The sequence below is a fragment of the Tripterygium wilfordii genome, chromosome 22 (genome assembly GCF_013401445.1).
Source record: "Tripterygium wilfordii isolate XIE 37 chromosome 22, ASM1340144v1, whole genome shotgun sequence".
In the NCBI taxonomy this organism is placed as follows: domain Eukaryota; kingdom Viridiplantae; phylum Streptophyta; class Magnoliopsida; order Celastrales; family Celastraceae; genus Tripterygium; species Tripterygium wilfordii.
Genome location: NC_052253.1, coordinates 1,530,406 through 1,550,291, shown reverse-complemented (window position 1 = coordinate 1,550,291; position 19,886 = coordinate 1,530,406). Strand labels below are relative to the sequence as shown.

Sequence of the window (19,886 nt, the reverse complement as noted above, 5' to 3'; positions counted from 1 at the left end):
AATATTGTTGAGAAATTTGTTTATCATTAAAATCAAGACGGTCTATAAAGAGTCACTCTAGTCTCATGGTGGTTTTTCTCATTTTCATTTGTCAATTCAATTATACATATATATGATTATACTATTAATAAGCATGCTTAACAAATGCTTTGTAGTTGAGGTCCCATAAATAATAACCAAGGAACACGTCCCATTGGATGGGAAATGACAAATTTGTGGCCCTTTTTGACAAGATAATTAAAAGTAGGTAGGAAGTTCACGTCCAATAAATAAATCCAAGTATGTAATTGCTCAAGCAAGCAACTTTTAGTCATATCAAACGAGCTAGCCTCTCTTTTATGTCCAATAATTAAAATCAATGGCAAAATCTTTTCAAATTCAAATCATATCGGAAAATAGACAGAATTTGATACTCATATAATTTTTATTTTTATTTTTTATGGATCGATGTTAGAGTGGACTTTTTGAATAAATCATTTGTAATGAAAAATAGGGTTACGTCCATGAATCGTCGAATTTCACTATGCTCAGAGGCAATTAGTTACAAAAAATACAAACCCCTTATTCAATTAGGTTTACAATGAAACTAGGGTATTAAGACAATAATAGTACTCTCATATAAATATGCTAAGTTGGATTGGTGTTAAGCAGATATTTAATTAAAAAATATGCTCCGCATTCTCAACAGATAACCTATCAATCTATCATGAGAAACAATCTTTTTGTCTTTTAACTGTGAATAGACGATGTAGATCGAGAATACGATGCTTCGCCTATTATTAACACTATTATATTATATGAGGGTAAATGCTGCATATATTCTACCTTTCTCTGACAAAAGCTTTATGCAGCATGAGCATTATCTACTTTTACCTGTCACAAAATTAGTTTTGAAACTCACCATGCATGCATGTGTTGTCTAAATCTACCTTTTCTGAAGATCAGAAGATTCCCCAAATAGCATATATGCCTTTTTCTGGTTAATCAGGTTTGGCTACATTACATTGTCCCATCTCAATACAAGCACTAATCTCTAAGCGATTGAAGAATCTCAAAAGAGTGTGTATATATATATAATATATATATATATATATATATACACAACCATGCCTGCACAAGAATGGTCTGATGAAAATGAACCGTTCTTTCTCGCGTGTAACCCACGTCCATCCGAGCAAAAGAACATAATAATATAAAACAAACAGCATAATCTTGGCTACTTAGTCAAACAAAGATTTCTTGGAGAAGTGGCAAGGAAGAAAAAGCCATCACTCATATATATATATATTTCTTTTTCTGTTCGATATGCCCCTGCCCTTACCTTTCTATGATACCATAATATTTCGTCTGTAAAGATGTTCTTATTTTTTATATAGATGATTTTTTTTAAAATAATATATGACTATAACACATTAACACCCACGTATTTCTAAAATGATTAATTTGATTTAATAAAACTTTGAAAAAGAAAGAAAAAAAGGTACAATGATGCCCTCTTTTTTTCCCTTCAATATACTAATGAATCCCGATTAACTATTAAAAATAATTAATTAAATATTTGATTTAGACCATTTTTAGGTAAAAATTGAGGATGGGGACTAGAACCATTGACCCATTTTGAGGGGAAAATATTAGAAAACGAAATGCCTTGTCCAAAATTGAATATCATTGTATATGATAGTGTTTGCTTTTTCAAGTCCAAACCTAACTCATCAGAGGGTTTTCAGGACCTTCGAGAGCTCACTAAGTCAAGATTACCCATGCGCTTATAACTCGTCTATTATATCTTTATTTTAACGATGGAGGATTTTTCTCAACAATTCCTTAAAAAGGGTCAATTATTCAAGAAGAGGTAAATCCATCCTACCATTATATTCTCCAAGTACTAAAATGTGTATGGAATTTCAAAACCTTGCTTTGCATAATTATATACTCACTTTCTTTTTGCTCTCAAGTTTCTTCTCTCCTCTTCCTCTTCTTAGGTAAGCCCGGGAGGTTGATGGACATTAAACCCTTGTGGACTCTTGGGGGGGTGGTTTCTCTTATTCATCAATTGCATGGCATCAGAAACTACTGCTAGCACTACTAAATTCAATACTCTCCTCCTCCTCCTTATTGTCTTTGTTTTTCTCATCATCATTAGTCCTAAATTCAATCCCACAAACCCTATCATCAACATTAATCCCTCTCGGAGGCTCTTATCGGATTCATCATCGTCATCCTCATCCTCATCGTCGTCGTCAACAATGAAATTGCACCCAAAGCACAGTACTGGTACTCAAAAGTCACGTAGTAGAGAATTTGGAGCTGCAGTTCATGAGGTTCCAAGTGGTCCGAATCCTATCTCAAACAGGTAATTAATTAAATTAAATTGGAAGGAAGCACACACATATATATAGTTTCCGAGAGAAATTAAACAAGTCTAGAAGATGATCGATCGATCCATATATTATAGTTATTGTTGTAAGAGGTGAAGTTATTATGGGTTGTTAGCAATTAATACTGCTGGGTTTGTTATTTTTCAATTTTGATGAGGTTGCAATCATCCTTAATTAGCTAGCTAGCCTTATTAGTTTGTTTTTGTATTTGTGGATCCGTTTTATTAATTACTATAAATGTATATCAATTAAGAGAAACATATATTAATTTAAATTATATATATATGTAACCATGTCTATTTGTTTCATTAGTGAAGCTAATTAATTACATATTATGCTGTTAATATATATAGATTATAATAGTTTGTTTTGCAAGTGAAACCATGAAACATGAATTTGAAACCAAAAAGGAAGAAGAAAAAAGGCAGAGATAAGAAGGGAATCTGATAAGGGCAGTACTGCAGGGGGTGTGTGCAGGAGACCTTTAATTTGTTTTGTTTTGTTTTGGGTGAGAAATTATTTGATGGTGGTTTGGAGTTTGGCTTTTGTCTTGCACTAAAGTCAGATTCCACACATTACAAACAAATTAAATCCAAGTAATACGTCTTGTCCTCTCTCTCTCTCCAAATGGAAAAATGGGCTTCTATACCATTTGAGGGAGAAGTTTCGAAATGACTTATGAACTTTCGTGAATAGATTAATTTAATATCAATTTAACCCCATAACTTCCAAGATTGTAATCCATTAATCCTTTCGTCTCTTTTTGTATGAATATCTCAGTTGTAGGAACTCCCACTGAGTACCTATTTTATTCAAAAAAATGTATAAAAGAAGTGTATCTTGAAATCACCATTGATTAATAACTGCTTGTAAGATCACATTTCAAATATAGAATCACAACTCGTTCAAAGAATTACATGCATTTGCATATATCCCTAACCTTGAGGCATTGCAACATTTAGATGCCCATATCGCTGCGTCACCCTCTTTGTAGCAAGTGCCGCAGCCTCACTTGCGCGCAATGTCCCAGTGGCCATTATCGCTGCAAATTCACGGCTTATCTCCTCTTGTACCTTGTTCCGAGCATCTCCAAGCAGATCTGGCACACTCACAGATGACTTAACCTTTTCACCTGTGGCTAGTGGCTCTGTCTGATCGGACATCTTAACCTCATCCAGCTTAGTTGATTTATCCCCAAACTCCGCTTTATCAGCCCCTTAAACCTGTCTATCTCTAGTTGACGTACTCCCAGCCAAAGATTTTTCTATTGTGGCTGTTGACGGGAAAGTATTAGCTGCCTCAGGAGGTCGAAATTGTGGTACTTGAGGGACTGCACCTGCCTTCATTGTCGTCTCCAAATTCTGTATCATGGGCACTGCAAGAAAAATCTGGTTATCAAATCTTAACCCATCCATTAAGCAAACAAGATATGAATAATCGGTTAATCATTATTACATCTCAGCATCGTACATCATCTTCCTTAGCAAACATGCATCATAAAGCACAATTCTGTGACAATAAAAAACACATCGAGAGAATGATACAACAATCTATGATCCCTTGCACATTTGTTCTTTGCCATGAACAATTTGTACACCTCAGTTGCTTGAGAAATCTGTAAGCAGATTCGAGGCACCATAAGCATATAACAAATCTGCATCTCATTCAGATGGTGGAAACTAATGCCGTGAGAATTTGCTGAATAAGGGTGGAAGTTCTCTATCTATTTTGAGCACTGCTACCCTTATTCAGCTATGTTAAATGTGGAACTTCTCCAAGTCCAAGGTCAGGTCACATTGGACCCACCAGAACCTTGATACTAGTAGTCAGAAATCACAGCTATCATTTTAAACCCAAGATGCACCAAGAGGATTGAATGCAAACTAAACCATGATATATCCAGACCTATTCCAATTGGCTACCCTGTTCATTTATGAAGGAAAATAACAAGTGCAAGGTATGAAACACCATCACTCCTGACAGCTCAAGCTGATAAGAGCAGAGAACCTATTTACACTTTATCGCACTAGCTACCTATACAGACACCCTCTCACGGTCTCACCAAGACCTCATTGTTTGGCAAAACCTCTAGTCCCATGTGAAACATCTTGGAGACATTCCACATTCTCCAAAACTTGATGACATAAGAAAAAATTGCTTCTAAATACTTTCGTTAACAATGACCTAAACAGGAGAAAGCTAAGGCAACCTCAGTTTGCCTTCAGCAAAGGGTGTTAAACGACTACCCTTCCACACTTAAAAAGTACTTGAAGGCAAAGAGTATTTAAGTACCAAAATATCCCACAAGCAAAAGCATTGACGCAACAATTTAACATAGATAACAACTTACAGATTAGAGCACCCATTGGACTGCTCATTACTTCATTAGGGAGCTGAAGGATATAGTCGGGGATGGTGGTACCCACTAAAAATTGAGCAACCTCATTGCTAAAATTGTTGCAATTGTGATTCAGCAAACTGTAAGTTTCAGCTGTATAACGTGGGCTGATCTCATTCAAATACATTTCAAATACATCCTGCGGCACGTGTGTGATGTCCAAGTCTACCACCTTAATTGGTACTCCATATTGGGTTTTTCCAGCCGGTGCATGAGATATACCTCCCCCAAAATAATATTCATTACCATAAACCACAATTCCTGTGTGCCTGTGTATGGAAAAATAAAATTAATAACCCAGCCAACTAGCTAACCAAGGGAGCAACATACTGATATAAACCGCCAACTTTTATGCATCAAGCCTTACAGACACACTATTTCATACTTTATTGGGTACGTTCTACATGTATAATTTACCACAGGGCAGTCAATTATGGATATAACAAACCATAGAAGCATGATCCACCAGTATCAAACAATCTAAAGTGAATTAAAAAAATGCACCATATACACTACTTAAAACTATAAGGAAACAGCAATGTTCGCAACTAAAGTGAATAGAGGGGAATTGAGTAATTGAATGCAGCATGATTTTGTTTCTGAATGAATCAGTTGTCAATTCCAAACAAGTGGATATATGCATTTAAGAGATATCTACTTGCCAAAAGAATCACATCCAGAGGCCAAAACCACTCACACCAAGAAATTGACCGAAACTGATACAAGGAGAGAAGTAGGTCGCTAACTGCTAAGTCTAGACAAAAGCCAACCAAAACCAAAAGTCACAGAACAAATATCCATAATGTTACTAAACATAATTTCGCTAATAATTCATCAAAAGCAAGCTTCTAAATTTTCACCAGGATGATTCTTAGGTTGCGGCTGTCCAGCTTTAAATAAATTCTCAACTAGCATCCATGAATTTATCCTATTCTTCTCTAAGACAAAAGACTCACCATATACCCTCAATGACTTTTCGCAAAAATGTTGTGGAGAGCTGCCGAGCCAGTCCCTGACTTAAGTCATACACATTTAAGGTGACCTTGTACCCTTCCTGCCACCAAATACAGCATTATGATTCCATTTGTGAATCATCCACAATTTTTATTTTCAGCATGACGCTAATAAAGCACAAAACTGAAAGAGAGGTCTAAATATTTTATAAAACAAAAAAGAAAGAATTAAAAATAATTTGTACCTCAGCCATCTCCTAGTGTTAAATATAAGCTAATTCTTCAAAATAAATAATAAATGTCGTAAGCCTCAGGAAAGAAGTGGCAAAGATAACCTGTCAAAACCAAAAGAACACAGAATATAGTCAAATAGAACTGCAGAGAATATGTTTATATTGCAATCAGAATGACAACCAAGACTAACCAAAATACCAATTTTGAATTAGTCTTGGGATTTTATTTTATTTCTTTTCCCCATTAATCCAACTATTAATGATCCCTTATCCTGTAGGCTGTAGCAACTAATTTTTCTCCCAAGCACTGCATCGCATTAGATAAGGACTAAATTTTTGCCAAGGACTGCATCGCACTAAATAAGGGCATAACAAAGGCATGCTAACAGCCTAAATAACTTAAACATAATTAAGGCAATATTCACATAATTTTCTGGATATCATTAAAACCCTATTAAATCATACAGATGTCCACCATCATCACACAATACCCACTGGAAGCAATATCCAGAGAATCGAGTGAACATATCAATGGAATCGTTCAAAATCTAATGGATCAGTTGCAAGAAAACAAAAAAAAATAAAAACATTAGTATGACCATCTACCACGTTCCCCCTGCACCGAATTTTGAAGAACTGGTGGCCACATTATCAAAACCAAATTCCAAAAGAAACTAGAAAGGCATAGTTGCCTATATCAAAATAATAATAATAATAATTGCATTATCGAAGTTCCGCCAAATCCTAATTCGAATCTAAAACCCTGATATTCCACCTATCAAAAAATTTCTCTATTCGAATTCAAAGATCGAACGCTATGCAACACACATTATGCACTCAATTGCTCAATATTTAATCACACTTTTCACACGATAAAGATCAACCGAATTGGGTTGAAAATCTGTAGAAACGGAAGGGGAGAGAGAGGGGTACCTGAGAAAAAGGACGAAGCCGCCTGGACCTGGTCTTTCCCTGCGCGCGGTAAAATCGTTGCGCCAACTACAGCTAATATGGAGGAATGATGCGGGCGAATTTTGAGAGGGATATATATAGCGGTTAATATTCTTTAAAACGACTTTTCCTTCTTTCTAATTATTCTCTTTCTATGACCTTCTAGAAGTTACTATCCATCAGTTTTGTGACACGTGTACTTCTCTGTTCTGGTTGGTTGGTTGGTTGGTTGACCACATGTTATATGCTCTTGGTCGGTGGAATTTAACGTGGAGGTTTTTAGTGAGCCCACGAATTTAATTGGGCCAGATTTGGACTAATTTAAAGAACTCCTCCTAGATGGGCTGGGATGGATGGGCTCGCATGTGATAACAATAAAGTAAACAAAATTTTCACAAATGTCGGCCCGGCCCATAAGAGAAGCATTATAGGAAGTCTCGACTCTCTTCATCTCAGGTGATGATTCCTTCACCAGAGATTGGACCCATGATAGATCAGGTTCCTCACTGTCATTTCCAATCTCAAAACAAGGAATTAGCGTTTTGGATAGTGATTCCACAACATTCCTCCAGCGGCAGAACCCACTACTTGCATAATTGTTGTTCTTCTTCATTAGATTCATAAAAATTACATATCATCAGTTAAAAGTCCACCACGTCACTTCTGTTTATTATGGAAAAGTGATATGATGAGTTTTTTGAACAATTGTTTGAAGTCGAGGAGCTTGTTTGGCCCGAACAAAAGAAAATAGACTCAACTAATCCCTTTTAAAAAGTTTGAGGGCTTCCTTGATATTTATAATTTATGTTAAGAATGGAATCATTCCCAAATGTCTATAAATAACAATAGTGTTTTGTCATATTTGTAATATATTATTTTTTTTTTACCTCTACTTGCTTTAAAATTAGCTAACAATATCATAAAATAATTATGTCAAACATCTTCTAAATGATATGGTGGATTTGCAAACAGGTATTGGTACAGTTGGGAAGATATCTATTAATGGTGATTTAGTTGACAAGAATGACATAATGCTAGAACTGTAAAGGTAATATCCATACTATTTTATTTATATTTTTTACCAATTCATTTATTCAACGAATTGATAAAAAAATACATGAAAATTTTCATAAATTCCGTTTTTTTTTTTGCTATTTTTTTTTGCTATTTTTTTTGTGTAAATATGAAAAAGTTTCAAGTTCATTTTGATTGGTTTGAAAAAAATAATATTTTAACGTTATTTTTGCTAGTACTATTTATTGAAACATTCAAGTTATATCATGCTCATCATGCTTTGATTTAAAATATTGTTCCAAAAATATATCAACTGAAAATTTTGTTTAAAGAATTAAAAAATTATTTAATAAATGCTCTTTACTTAATTTAAATGTATATGTTAAATTAGTTACCATGAATTTCATGAAAAGATTATATAGTAAATTGGATACCAATATTATAGGAAAAATAAAATATTAATTGTAAATAAATAATAATACAAAAAAAGTTAACAATACAAACAACAATTACGAGAAAACCCCAACCCAAAAATAAATTCCCCAATCCCCACATAAAATATCGGCCTCCCTCTGTATCTATCCCTCGTTCCCTCTAGCTCTCCTTCTCTGCGAGCATTCTTCCATTTTCGTTCGCCAAAAAAGTCTCTGTCTCCACGTACCCAGAATTCTATATTCATACGATCATATTTTTAATGGAAGATCGCTCGGTAGTTCCCGCCGTTGATTCAGAGAACATTCGAGAATCCTTTTTCTGCTGTGTCTGTCTGTAAGTTGTTCGGAAGTTCAATTATCTTTTACTCATAGCTATGATTCACTGTGCATCCTCATCAAGATGTTTTCGCTGTGACGTTTATCTTCAGGAGTTTCACTGGTTAGAAAATTCGGTTTGATTTTTATGGTGTGCGCGGAGAGCGGGATAATTGATATTCGTTATTGTGCGCTTGGAACCCTAATTAGATCAATAACAAACGATTGGAACTTTTGTTATTTTCTTTATAATTGTATTCTAATTTTTTTTTTCTTCGTGTGCAATGCAGGGATCTTTTGTACAAACCCATAGTGCTATGTAAGCCATGCTTGCTTCATCAGAAAGAATTCGTTTCTCTAAAGTTTTGATTAATTAATTGATTAATTTTTGTTGTATTCTTTAATTTGTCGGCAGCTTGTGGCCACATTGCCTGTTTCTGGTGTGTCCATAGATCCATGAGTGGTCTACGTGAATCGCATTGTCCAATTTGCAGGCGTCCTTATTATCACTTCTCAACGATATGTGAGATGTTTCACTACTTGCTCCTCAAACTGTATCCTCTTACCTACAAGAGGAGAGAAAATCAGATTATGGGTGAGCTTCTTTTTCTGCTGAATTGTTGTATGATTATACTCTTCCAGTTCCGTACAATCTCATATATCCATGCATATGCCAATAGAACCATTGCCATATTTTATTGGGTTTACATGAGTTACTTTCCTTCTTGTGTGGTTTTTCTGTTTTCTAAGGAGTAAGGACATTGCATCTGCTGTGCATGATGTATGAATGTATGAAATATGAACAGATTTTGAAAAACCAATGGGATAGGAATTGATAAACTGCTTAAAGCCCTCCTATTTCTAGCAGGACAAAGATGAAAAGATATTGATTAGAGTTTTGGTTTAATCTCATCATACTAAGTGCGGAGATGCAGTTTTAAATTTCATCACACGAACTACTATCGAAGTTGCTAAGCAATCAACGTATCTAATCAGGTATTGTAGTTAAATTCTGAAGCTTAACATTGTTGTCTTTTTTTTGTCGTAGAGGAAGAAAACAAGGATGGCTTATTCTCTCCGCAGCTCGATGGTCATGCAAGTGCGCTGATTGCTGATAAGGATTGTAATCACCTGATGGATTCTGTAAATTCCTGCACCACAACTTGTGAGTCCAAGTCATGCTTATCGCCTTCCTCTGCCAAAAAAGATCCTAATGCAAATATGGAGCAGTTAGAATCCACGTTCACGATTCAAGGAAATGACATGACCTTCTCCCAGCATCTCTGTGGAGAAAGTTTTGAAGTTCAGAAAGCTGACACTTCTGCAAAAGAAAATTTGTCTCAAAATAAGCTAAATGAAAGCTGCAAACAAATTTCAATTGCTGATGTACTTTGCATTGCATGCAAGCAACTGCTTTTCCGTCCCGTTGTTCTCAACTGTGGCCATGGTACACTTATACACTTAACTTTAGTCACCTTTCTTAAGTTACATATGCATGAAAGTGTTTTAAAATGTTATCCCAATTTCCTCTTAAAAATTTTCAGTTTATTGTGAAACTTGCATCGAGAATCCAGCTGATCAGATGATTAGGTGCGAAGCTTGTCATAGTTTCCATCCAAGGGGCTTTCCGAAAGTTTGTTTGGAGCTTGCTGAGTTTTTGAAGGAACAATTTCCTATGGATTATGCATTGAGAAGAGATACTGTGCAGCAGAAAGAAGTCAGTTTCGAGAATGAAACTCAGACTACTAGTATGTCTCATTGCTCTATCATTGTGATAATATTTTCTTATATACATGTAGTTATGAATTTAAATTTAGGTCAGAATAATTGATCTTGTGCTGCTCTTGCTTTGATCAGGTGGTTTTTGTTTTTCAAATTGCAATCAGTAGTTTTTTTTAACTATCCTTGTCGATATCATAAATTTATTTATCTGTAAAAATTCACCACATTGGTATCGTATTAAGGCCGACAATGGCTGTCATATTTTTTGAGTGGGGGAAAAAGATAAAGGGCACTCAGGGGTGCCAACCCAATACAGAACTAATAGATTATCTACAGGAAAAACAGTGGCTGTCATATTTGGCTGTGCCATCCCTAAAGCAAGATAACTCGTATGATACCTGTTCTGGATCCTAGTTAGAGAAAGCGAAATCAAAGTTCTTATATGGGACTGAATTTAGAACCGCTATTAAGATATTAAGAAGTGGGAAACAAAGTGCCACTTGTGTCAAATGTACAGTGATGAGGGAAATGGTGTTATGCAGTTCACTTGTCGGGGTTGTTATGACTTTGCTTAGTCTTAGGTGGAAGTTCTTGGACCTCAAGTTTGGGTGTCTGTTATAATGTTATTCTTAAATCTAATTTTTCAAAAACATTGGATGCTTTTTTTTATCAATAAGTAACTAAGTAAGATACCTAGAACAAATCAGACCCATAGTAATAATGAATAAACAAATAAGTACATAAAGGAAGCAAAAAATTATCTTAATTTCTTAGTACCACAAGACAAGGTAACATTAAGGCAAGTTATCAATGTTCAATCAGCTTGGTCAAATTAAATCTTAGGAGGCTTTTAATATTAGACTGCCTAAAACCAGCAACTTCATTCATTGGGTAGTTCTTACAGCCGTGCTTGCTTGTCTTTGATTGTCAGGTATAATTGAGTAACAATATGTAAACAGCTACATACTAGAGGCAAAGATAAGACACTTATACAAACAAGTGTGTGCGCTCAAATGCTCAATGTGTTTTTGAAGAAAATATATTGTCCATTGAAACAAGCTCCCTATGGAAAAAGGTGGTTGCAGCAATGTATGATGATGGGAAAAACGGTTGGTAGCCAAGGAGTGAAAAGGCTGAAGGGAACCAATTGCATAGGTTCTGGAAAGGAAAAGGGCAAGAGGGGTGTTGGTGCACACCATATTCCTTTTTGTAGTGGGGAATGTGAAGTAAGTTGGTAGTTGGATTTTAGCATGATGTTGACTAGGTTTCATTTTACTAAACAGCTTTAAATCTTTCCCAAAACCCTTAATTCACCCAAAAACATTTGTATTGGGAAGCTTCTGGGGACATTCTGCCAATGTCCCTGAACGGCGAAAGACACGGCTAATCACATGCTCTTACATTGGTAGTGGACAAGATTTCGGGAATAAGCTTGAAACCTTTGAGGGATCTCTTGGATGACCTCCAGCACCAGTAGAGAGGAGCCACAAGCTTCCACCAAGTAAATGTTGAAAATGCAATACCCTCCCATGAATTTTTTTGCTTCCTTGGAAAGGACATAATAAAACTATTTTTAAGGAGAGGAAACACCTAAGAAAAATATTTCCTTTGGCTAAATGTCTAATGTAAATGTGGAGCTCATTTTTTAATGTAGTAGACATGGTAATATCTTAATGCCCTTTTATCCTTTGTAATTTGGTGGCACCTTGGTTCCTCTCTTCAATAAAGTCTACTTTACCATTTAAAATAATGGGGAAAAGTCATTGCATTCTTAAAAATGTCTAGTTATGTACTTACATTTCCACTGCATGCTTTCAGGTCCCACAAAAGCTGGTAAGGAAGGTTTTCCCCTTTCCTCAGTGCCTGCAACAGAAAATACGCTATGGTGGGCTGACCCTACCTTAAAGATTCACGTGGGAGTCGGTTGTGATTTTTGCGGGGTAACTTCTCATTTCCTATCATATCCCGACTATCAATGACATCATTTTCTTACTAAACTCACTCTGGTCAGCTACAAGATTAACAGTGAACTTGTTCGTTTAGTGTTCCTTCTGTGCAGTTTTAGTTTGTAACGCTGAACTTTTTTATATTAATTGCTGTGTTTAGAACTATAGATTCTAATTATTTTGTTGGCTTTATAAATATCTCATTCTCACTCGGTTTAGTTCAACAGGAGGTGGAAAGTGGTGAGGCATTTCTATTGCATGATCGATTGTCTTCCATTACTGCTTTCAGTTTGTGCTTGGAATGCTCCTACGTCCTACAACATTGATGAGATTTTATTTTTCTATTCAAAAGGAAGAAGAAAGAGAGGGGGGGTTCTTCGTGCATGGGCTGCCGTTTCCTTATTTATACCTATGCTACATATTAGCTATATACTTGTGTGTTGCTTATCTCTTGCTTGCGATTTGTGAATTCTTCATATCTACGATGGTCTTTATTTATAGCTGGACAATTTTGCTGATGGTTTACATAGACTTGCTTCACAAAAGACCGCTGTACGCCCTCCCATGTCACTTCTCTCCTTTTTTTTTTTGGTTGGGGGGGGGGGGGGGGTTACATTATGTTCATTTCAGATCTCTTGGGCTGATCGAAATTTATTACGCCTTTAAATGTGTTCATTTGAGCTGGATAATAGTGTTTGTTTGATCCTTATTATAGCTTTTGAATGTTCTCTTGAAATAGGAGGGTTTTGTTTCATGGTCGGAATATAAAATTTCATGGATAGTTCATACTTAAACCTGGTGGTTGGCCTAATCTTTATTATTGCATCTACAGCGAAGTAATATCAGTGTGTGTGTGCAGATGATGCCGATAGTCGGGGATAGATACCAATGCAAAGATTGCGAGGAGGCAATAGGTTTCGACCTTTGTGGAGATTGCTATAATACTCGTTCCAAGCGTCCTGGGCGGTTCAATCAAAAGCATACCCCGGAACACAAGTTTGAGCTAGTGAATTCGAGTATACTTCAAAGTATGATGTTAAGGCTGATGACTGGACAGTCCCAGAATGTTCCATCTACTGTATTACTTTCTGGTGATGCTCCTGAGAATTCAGAAAGGTCGGAGGATGTTCCATCTCCTCTATTTCCATCCGATGATGTTCCTGAGGTTTCAGAAAATGAGTACATTGCTTTTATGCTCTCAGGCGAGGCACCACAGAGTAGGGGCGATAGTAACCATAACAATGGTATTGAGGATCTAAATGAGAGCCAATCCCCCAATTAATTCATGTTGGTTTTAAGTCGGAAGGGGGTTGGATCAATCTTTTGTTTTGTATTGTTCATTTAGAGCATTCACAACACTGGTGTCTGTAAGGGCAAATGCAATGGTAACGTATTATTGGGCCAACAAAGATGTTGTCTTTTACTGATGTGGTTGTATTATAAAATGTGTTTTGCTTATGTGGTTATATTAGGATAAGTGTTTTGCTGATGTGGATGCATTGATATTTGATGTTTTGGTATAGTTTTGTTGTGGATAATATGGAGGAATGAAATGTTGTTGGCCTTCATGTTAGGTGGGAAGAGAAATTGTATAGAAATTTGTGTTTTGTTGATGTAGTTGTATTTGAAGATGTGTTTTGCTGATGTGGTTGTATTAGAATACGTGTTTGACTTGACTTTTTGTGTAATATAGGTGGGATCGGGTCAACATTTTTGTTGGCCTAACAAATAACAAACCATTGCATTTGTCCTAAACCAGTATGAATCTCCATTATCTAAATAATCTCCCCTAGGGGAGAGGTGAATTGAGATTGAAATTAGGGGGAGGACGTGAAAAATGGATTATATTTGGTTCATAAAACAATGGAACCTAGGGCTTTGGAGTATGATGGGGGCGTTATAACCTAGGGCAATTAAGGGAGAGGACTGTTGAAATCAGTGTCTATTAAATTATAGTAATGATATTGCTGTTTGTGATCATTTGGAGGTGGTTTTTAGGGTTTTCACTTTTCAGTAGATTCCCATAATAATTACGAGTTTGGAATGCGTGCCTAAAATAGGGAGCTATTAGGGTTAACATAGTACCAATGTTTTTTTTCCTTTCCTTTTCCTTGCAATGTAATGACAAGGATGGAGAAGTAGATAAATTATCTTGTAGTAATTATATGATGAAAAGCAATATTATTAGGGATCTCAATAATAATCATTCCAGAAATATCCTAGCAATGTGTGGCATCATTCATTGGATATGGTGATATCATAACAAGGGACTCATTGAGAATCACACTTAATCATTGCATGTCACAAACTGTTGAGATGTTTTTATGTAACCTGAGTTTGATTATCATTAGGTAGAAAATTTCTGTAATCACATATCCAACCGTCCGAATTTAAAACATATAGGATGAAAGTTATATGTTCTCGATTACCAAACAAAGTGTATTATATATTTTTCCATAAAGGTTCAGCACAAACAAACAGAACAATATGATTTTGAGCAGCAAAATTTGTGATATTATTTGAGGTGAATCCAAAATTAAATTACAGGTGGATTCTCGTGAGTGTTGACACGTACAGGATGACACATGCAGGGCATAGTAATACGGAACAAAACAAAAACCAATAAAAGGTCACAGAAAATGTATTGGCGGGAAAATCAGTGAATGAAAGATTCCTTGTGTGTTTTTGGAATTAATTGAGGTTGATTACAACACATCATCCACAAATTGGATACCACGAAAGAAAAGAGAGAGAAAAAAAAAACCCTAAACCCCGGGTAAAAAAAAATAATTTGTCATTAGATTATCATGTATAATTTCTTTTTTAAAATAATAATATATAAATTTGTCATTTTGACATCCCTTATCAACCTAAATGATTATCATATATAACAAGGTTATTTAAAAAATATTTAGCACTCGAAGAAACTCCATTAATTATTTGGTGATTGGGTTGAGAGAAGCTTATTAACCATTTCCATACATAATTTTTAGATTTATTTCTCAAAATGAATTTGATATTTTAATTTTTCCAGTTTTAAAAAATCGTTTTAATTTGTTTATGAGTTCATACTATCTTGATTTGAAGCAGACATCAACAATTATTTTTTTATGACAAAATATTAGAGAATATTCAAATGATCAAATGCATTTTCATTTGTCAACATCCAACAGGTTCTTCAGCGTTTCTACAAAGAATATTCAGCCTGCCATATCAGGATATGGTCCTCCTATAACAATTTTATTTCCCAACAAATTTTTTTTATTATCAAAAGTTAAATTAATTTACGTACTCAAAACCTGGCCTAGCTATTATTTATTTATTTCTCCATCTACTTTCTCATATTTGTCAGGTGAATCTAAATGCATATTTATTTATTTATTTATCTATTATTGTTACGCAATTTAATAATTATTATCCACTCCGTACTAGTCTAATGGAGAAACTTAGTCATTTCTGTTAGGAGAATCCAAATTTACCAAACAAAATATACCAAAAAAATATATCGAAACATACCCAAAAAAACAAAATATACCAAAAAAGATTTTGAAATTTATATTGACCAAAGCCCATATTTCTTTGCCATAAGATAAATTTGATTTTTTCTCTCTAAAGAATTATAAATTTCTCAACAAGCGAAAAAACTTTCATCATCTTTGACTATTTGAATTCTAGCGAGAAGATCTTTCAAATCAAGTGTCATTCGAGCTGCTATCCACTCTAAATGTTACTATAACACCTCATTATGTAAAAATCAATCACCAACCAAGGTGGCAAATGATAAGGTAAAATCACATTCCATATCTTGGGCCTTGGGGGTGCTATTTTTAGCATTTTCTATAGATAGAGAGGAGAAGATGCTAAAATTGGAGTTCTTTTAAGGCATAGGATTTATTCCAAATATTAATAAAATAAAAATGCAGGACAAATAAATTAAAAGAAAGAGAAAAGGAGAGAATATCACGAGAAAATGACGGTTAAAAAGGGTGCGTGTTTCTATCCCTAACTTTGGTGTGTCCAGTTGTTCACCAAACCCTCCCTCCTGTGTTTTCTTTCGATACAAATTTTCTTCCCTCTCTATCAACAAACACACCCCAGTCAGTCAGAGAGCGACGAGAGAGATGGGAAAGTACATGAACAAATCTAAAATTAAAGGTGATGTGGCCGTCATGGACGTCGGCGTACGGACTCGAGCCAAAACCCTAGCTCTTCAGCGCTTACAATCCCAATCTCCATTTCAACAACATCATGATTCCTCTTCCCTCTACTACCTCCAGCTCCGGAGCCGCCGTCTCGAGAAACCTGTCCCTCCCGCATGCAGGGGAGATAATCACGGTTCGCGGCGTGAAATCGAGAAGGAATACAAGGAGGAGGATGTTGAGGCTTCATGCGGAGAGAACTGCTTGGACTCTGGATCCAGAGACCGGTATATAATTTTTTTTTTAATTATTTACTTTTGATTTTTTCCCACTGTTTTGCTCTGTCTTTGAGCGTGGAGTATTATTCAAACTCAACGAGGGTTTTGCAACAGTCATCTCTATTTTTGTTTTCGTTTTCGTTTTCCTTCCGTTTGTTTTGTCATTTGTGTGGGGATTTTTGGTTTTTTCTTATAATTATTTTTCATTATCGCTATTTCGCTGAAGAGCTTCTGTGGGTTGCATTTGTGTTCTCTGCAAGTCGTCTGAAATTAAGGGTAGAAGATTTTCTTTCTTAGCGATTTTGGTTGGAAATTTTGGTGTTTCTTTCCCACTCTCACTGAAGATATAGAGAGGCAATAGAACATGCAATTATCTCTCTTTGTTGGGTATGCTCTGTTGATAGTATTTGTGCATGGGAGTTGTTTTTTTCTTTAACTGTGATACATTAATACCATATTATTGATGTTCTGTGAAGTTGCTTTCGCATTCAAATTGTCTTTTGGGTACTTGGGAAACTAATTTAAAGCTCTTCTCAGTTTCTAAGCAGATTGAGAAAATGATGTAAAGATAAATCCTCTAATTTGTTATTTCCTAATGTCCCATATGCACCAGTAATTTACTTTTTTTGGTTTCATTTCCTTCTTTAATTCAATTTGTAGAGCATGGTTTGTTATATCTTTTCACAATTTCAGATTCCTGAGCCCAGAGAGCCATGTTTCTTATAGGAGTAGTAGTACATGGTATGGGGTTTAGAAGAAAAGAGGGGGGAGAGACAGGGAGAGGGAGAGACAGAGACGTTAGTTTGATCTTGTGGGTTTGAATACATTGTGCTGTTCTGCTCGGTGGTCTATCTCTTCTTACTAACTACAATGGCTTAATTGAAACTTTTCTTCTTGTAAATAGAGTGTAATAAAATTAGAAGATGGTACCTTATTTGGGTCAGTGTTGATTTATCATTGTTCATGGCCTCATGGGTCCTAGTCACAGAGTGATACAAGCATGTGGGATTTCAGGCTATCAGTAGGTTACAGCTTTCTTGCTTTTCATGCCATGGCAGCTGTCTCACTGCTGTTTATAATTTAGTTCCTTCTTATACTTATGCTTTATTATAAAAATGCTTTCCTTTTAATATAGGGATTTGGATGTTACTTTTAAAGACTTACCAAAAAAATGTTACTTTTAAAGGCAAGTGTGTCTACTAAAATGCATTTAAAAATAGCCGGGAGCACATGTATAGAAATCATGTTACTCTTGTAATTCCTCTTTTCACAAGTTTAGAAGTCTGATTGGGTTTTTCTTGGTAAGCAGGACTACTAGGGAAAGCACACCATGTAGCTTGATAAGGGACCCGTCCAAAATTGTAACCCCTGGTTCCACATCGAGGCGGAAAAGTTCAGTCATAGCTAATCGGGGAACTAATAATGATATCCAAAATAATAACCCAATAATGCTTGAAGTGGAGGAGTTCTTCGCCTGTGCAGAGCAGCAGCAACAGAGAGAGTTTATGGAAAAGTATGCTGCTCTTGTTCCTATTATTTTCTTTAAATTTCTCTGGTTCATACTTATAGGCATTGCTTTGCATTACTGGCTACTCAACTCATATTGATGGTCAACCATTGGATGCCCCCTATTAACTAAGCAACTCTTTTTAATTTGTGCACTGGGAATTTTCAGGTACAACTTTGACATTGTGAATGATTTGCCCCTTCCTGGACGCTATGAATGGGTGAAGATATTCTAATAGTGAAGTTCTGATTCATTAGTAGGTTTCTATTCTATGCAAATCCTTAATTGGTTTTTATGCTAAGTTTTTCAGATGACGTATGTGAATCTGGACTCAAATATTTTCTGGTTATTCTGACATTGTATAGTGAATTAGGGCCATTGAAGCAGTGTACTTTGCAACATCTGCAGCATAACAGAGCAGATGAATTACACCTGACTATGATTTGAACTAATGGGGGGAAAGAAGTGTATGCTTAGTTTAGGATTAGTTTGGCTTCAGCTTAATTTGTAATCTTCATAGGATGCTAGATTTTAGTTTTGTCCATACTTTTGACGGGGTGACCCCGTGAATGCTTTTCTTGAATAAATGTTTCTCATTTTCATTTTAATAAGCTTTGTCTTTTCCTTATATCGTACCCTGCACTTTGTATAATACCTCTAATGCAATGAGGCACCACTTGATCCTTTGATTCAAGTACTGATGGATGATGGTTTTTAAGTTTGGAAATCTAGCATTGGATTGTGTCCTGCACTTTTGCCCCACTTATTTTGACCTGCTGTGAGAAGTCTTACGGCAGTAGTGGTGGTGGACAGTGTTGTCATGGGGCCTTAATACTGTCTTATTAGGCTATGCACCACTTGATCCTTTGATTCAAGTACTGATGGATGATGGTTTGTAAGTTTGGAAATCTTAGCATTGGATGGTGTCTTGCCCTACTTGTTTTGACCTGTTGTGAAAGTCTTACGGCAGTAGTGGTGGTGGACAGTGTTGTCATGGGGCCTTAATACTGGCTTATTAGGCTATGCTGGTTTATCCTCATCTGTTTTCGTTGATATATGGGTCCTCCCTTGTGTCCACCCCCAAATGGCTCCAAATTCAAAGTGGAACATATCAGATGAAATCTCTTGACAGTTTATTTGTTTGTCACTTCCCTAGTCAGTTGCATTATGTTCTGACCGCTCCACTTCTTGGACATGAACAAAGGTGGTGGTGGGGTTGAACTGTTGAAGTAGTCTTGGATTGTTCTGTTGAATTTTACAGAATTTTATTTTTATTTTTTTTGTTTTCCTCTGAAACTTGTGGTGATGATGATGGAGTTGTTTGTTCAGCTTGTCAAGTGGGCATCTATTGTATGTATGTGCCTGGCGATTCACATGGGACATTGTACGGTTCTTCGAGTCTTTGCAGAAGTGATTGCATCATGTTTGACATGCATTCTGATTGTGTGCACTTTTTAAATTCTATGCTTCCGTTTCTTTCTTTAGAGTGTGTTTGGATTGAGGGATTTGGGGGAGGGGAAGAGAGGGGAGGGGGAGGGGGAGGGGGAGGGGGAGGGGAATTATTTTTCCCATGTTTGGATAGATAAAAAAAAGAAGGAAAGAAAATTTGTTTAATTTA

General features: G+C 35.8%; 2 protein-coding genes and 2 pseudogenes across 5 annotated transcripts; 3 read left to right on the top strand and 1 right to left on the bottom strand.

Annotated features, from left to right (window-relative positions):
* Nucleotides 1-1,821: 1,821 nt before the first annotated feature.
* Nucleotides 1,822-2,708, top strand: LOC119991928 (annotated as a pseudogene).
* Nucleotides 2,709-3,202: 494 nt separating this feature from the next.
* Nucleotides 3,203-6,082, bottom strand: LOC119990692 (annotated as a pseudogene).
* A 2,395-nt stretch (nt 6,083-8,477) lies between these two features.
* LOC119992214 (E3 ubiquitin-protein ligase PRT1-like) lies at nt 8,478-13,802 on the top strand. 2 transcript variants are annotated; one of them, XM_038838889.1, is made up of 8 exons: nt 8,568-8,695; nt 8,790-8,864; nt 8,967-8,995; nt 9,092-9,271; nt 9,725-10,123; nt 10,221-10,424; nt 12,217-12,338; nt 13,204-13,802. In XM_038838889.1, the coding sequence occupies exons 4-8, from the start codon at nt 9,133-9,135 to the stop codon at nt 13,624-13,626; spliced, it is 1,287 nt and encodes a 428-aa protein (XP_038694817.1). In that variant the 5' UTR covers nt 8,568-8,695; nt 8,790-8,864; nt 8,967-8,995; nt 9,092-9,132; the 3' UTR covers nt 13,627-13,802. The 2 variants fall into 2 exon arrangements, with proteins under 2 accessions (XP_038694816.1, XP_038694817.1); XM_038838888.1 differs by lacking the exon at nt 8,790-8,864 and having other exon boundaries at nt 8,478-8,695.
* A 2,547-nt stretch (nt 13,803-16,349) lies between these two features.
* LOC119990724 (cyclin-dependent kinase inhibitor 3) lies at nt 16,350-18,876 on the top strand. Of its 3 annotated transcripts, none has more exons than XM_038836798.1 (4): nt 16,350-16,770; nt 18,071-18,274; nt 18,437-18,524; nt 18,642-18,876. In XM_038836798.1, exons 1-3 carry the CDS (start codon nt 16,466-16,468, stop codon nt 18,501-18,503), a joined length of 576 nt encoding a protein of 191 aa, XP_038692726.1. In that variant the 5' UTR covers nt 16,350-16,465; the 3' UTR covers nt 18,504-18,524; nt 18,642-18,876. The 3 variants fall into 3 exon arrangements, with proteins under 3 accessions (XP_038692726.1, XP_038692727.1, XP_038692725.1); XM_038836799.1 differs by having other exon boundaries at nt 18,634-18,876; XM_038836797.1 differs by having other exon boundaries at nt 16,351-16,770; nt 18,437-18,876.
* Nucleotides 18,877-19,886: the final 1,010 nt, after the last annotated feature.

What these genes read in the sequence shown, in the direction of transcription:
- LOC119992214 (XM_038838888.1), top strand. Translation starts at nt 8,622, where the DNA reads ATGGAAGATCGCTCGGTAGTTCCCGCCGTTGATTCAGAGAACATTCGA. An exon ending in GAGAGAAAATCAGATTATGG is followed by an intron (nt 9,272 to 9,724) that starts GTGAGCTTCTTT and finishes TTTTTGTCGTAG; the next exon opens with AGGAAGAAAACAAGGATGGC. An exon ending in TGTTCTCAACTGTGGCCATG is followed by an intron (nt 10,124 to 10,220) that starts GTACACTTATAC and finishes AAAAATTTTCAG; the next exon opens with TTTATTGTGAAACTTGCATC.
- LOC119990724 (XM_038836798.1), top strand. Translation starts at nt 16,466, where the DNA reads ATGGGAAAGTACATGAACAAATCTAAAATTAAAGGTGATGTGGCCGTC. An exon ending in GACTCTGGATCCAGAGACCG is followed by an intron (nt 16,771 to 18,070) that starts GTATATAATTTT and finishes CTTGGTAAGCAG; the next exon opens with GACTACTAGGGAAAGCACAC. An exon ending in CAGAGAGAGTTTATGGAAAA is followed by an intron (nt 18,275 to 18,436) that starts GTATGCTGCTCT and finishes GGGAATTTTCAG; the next exon opens with GTACAACTTTGACATTGTGA.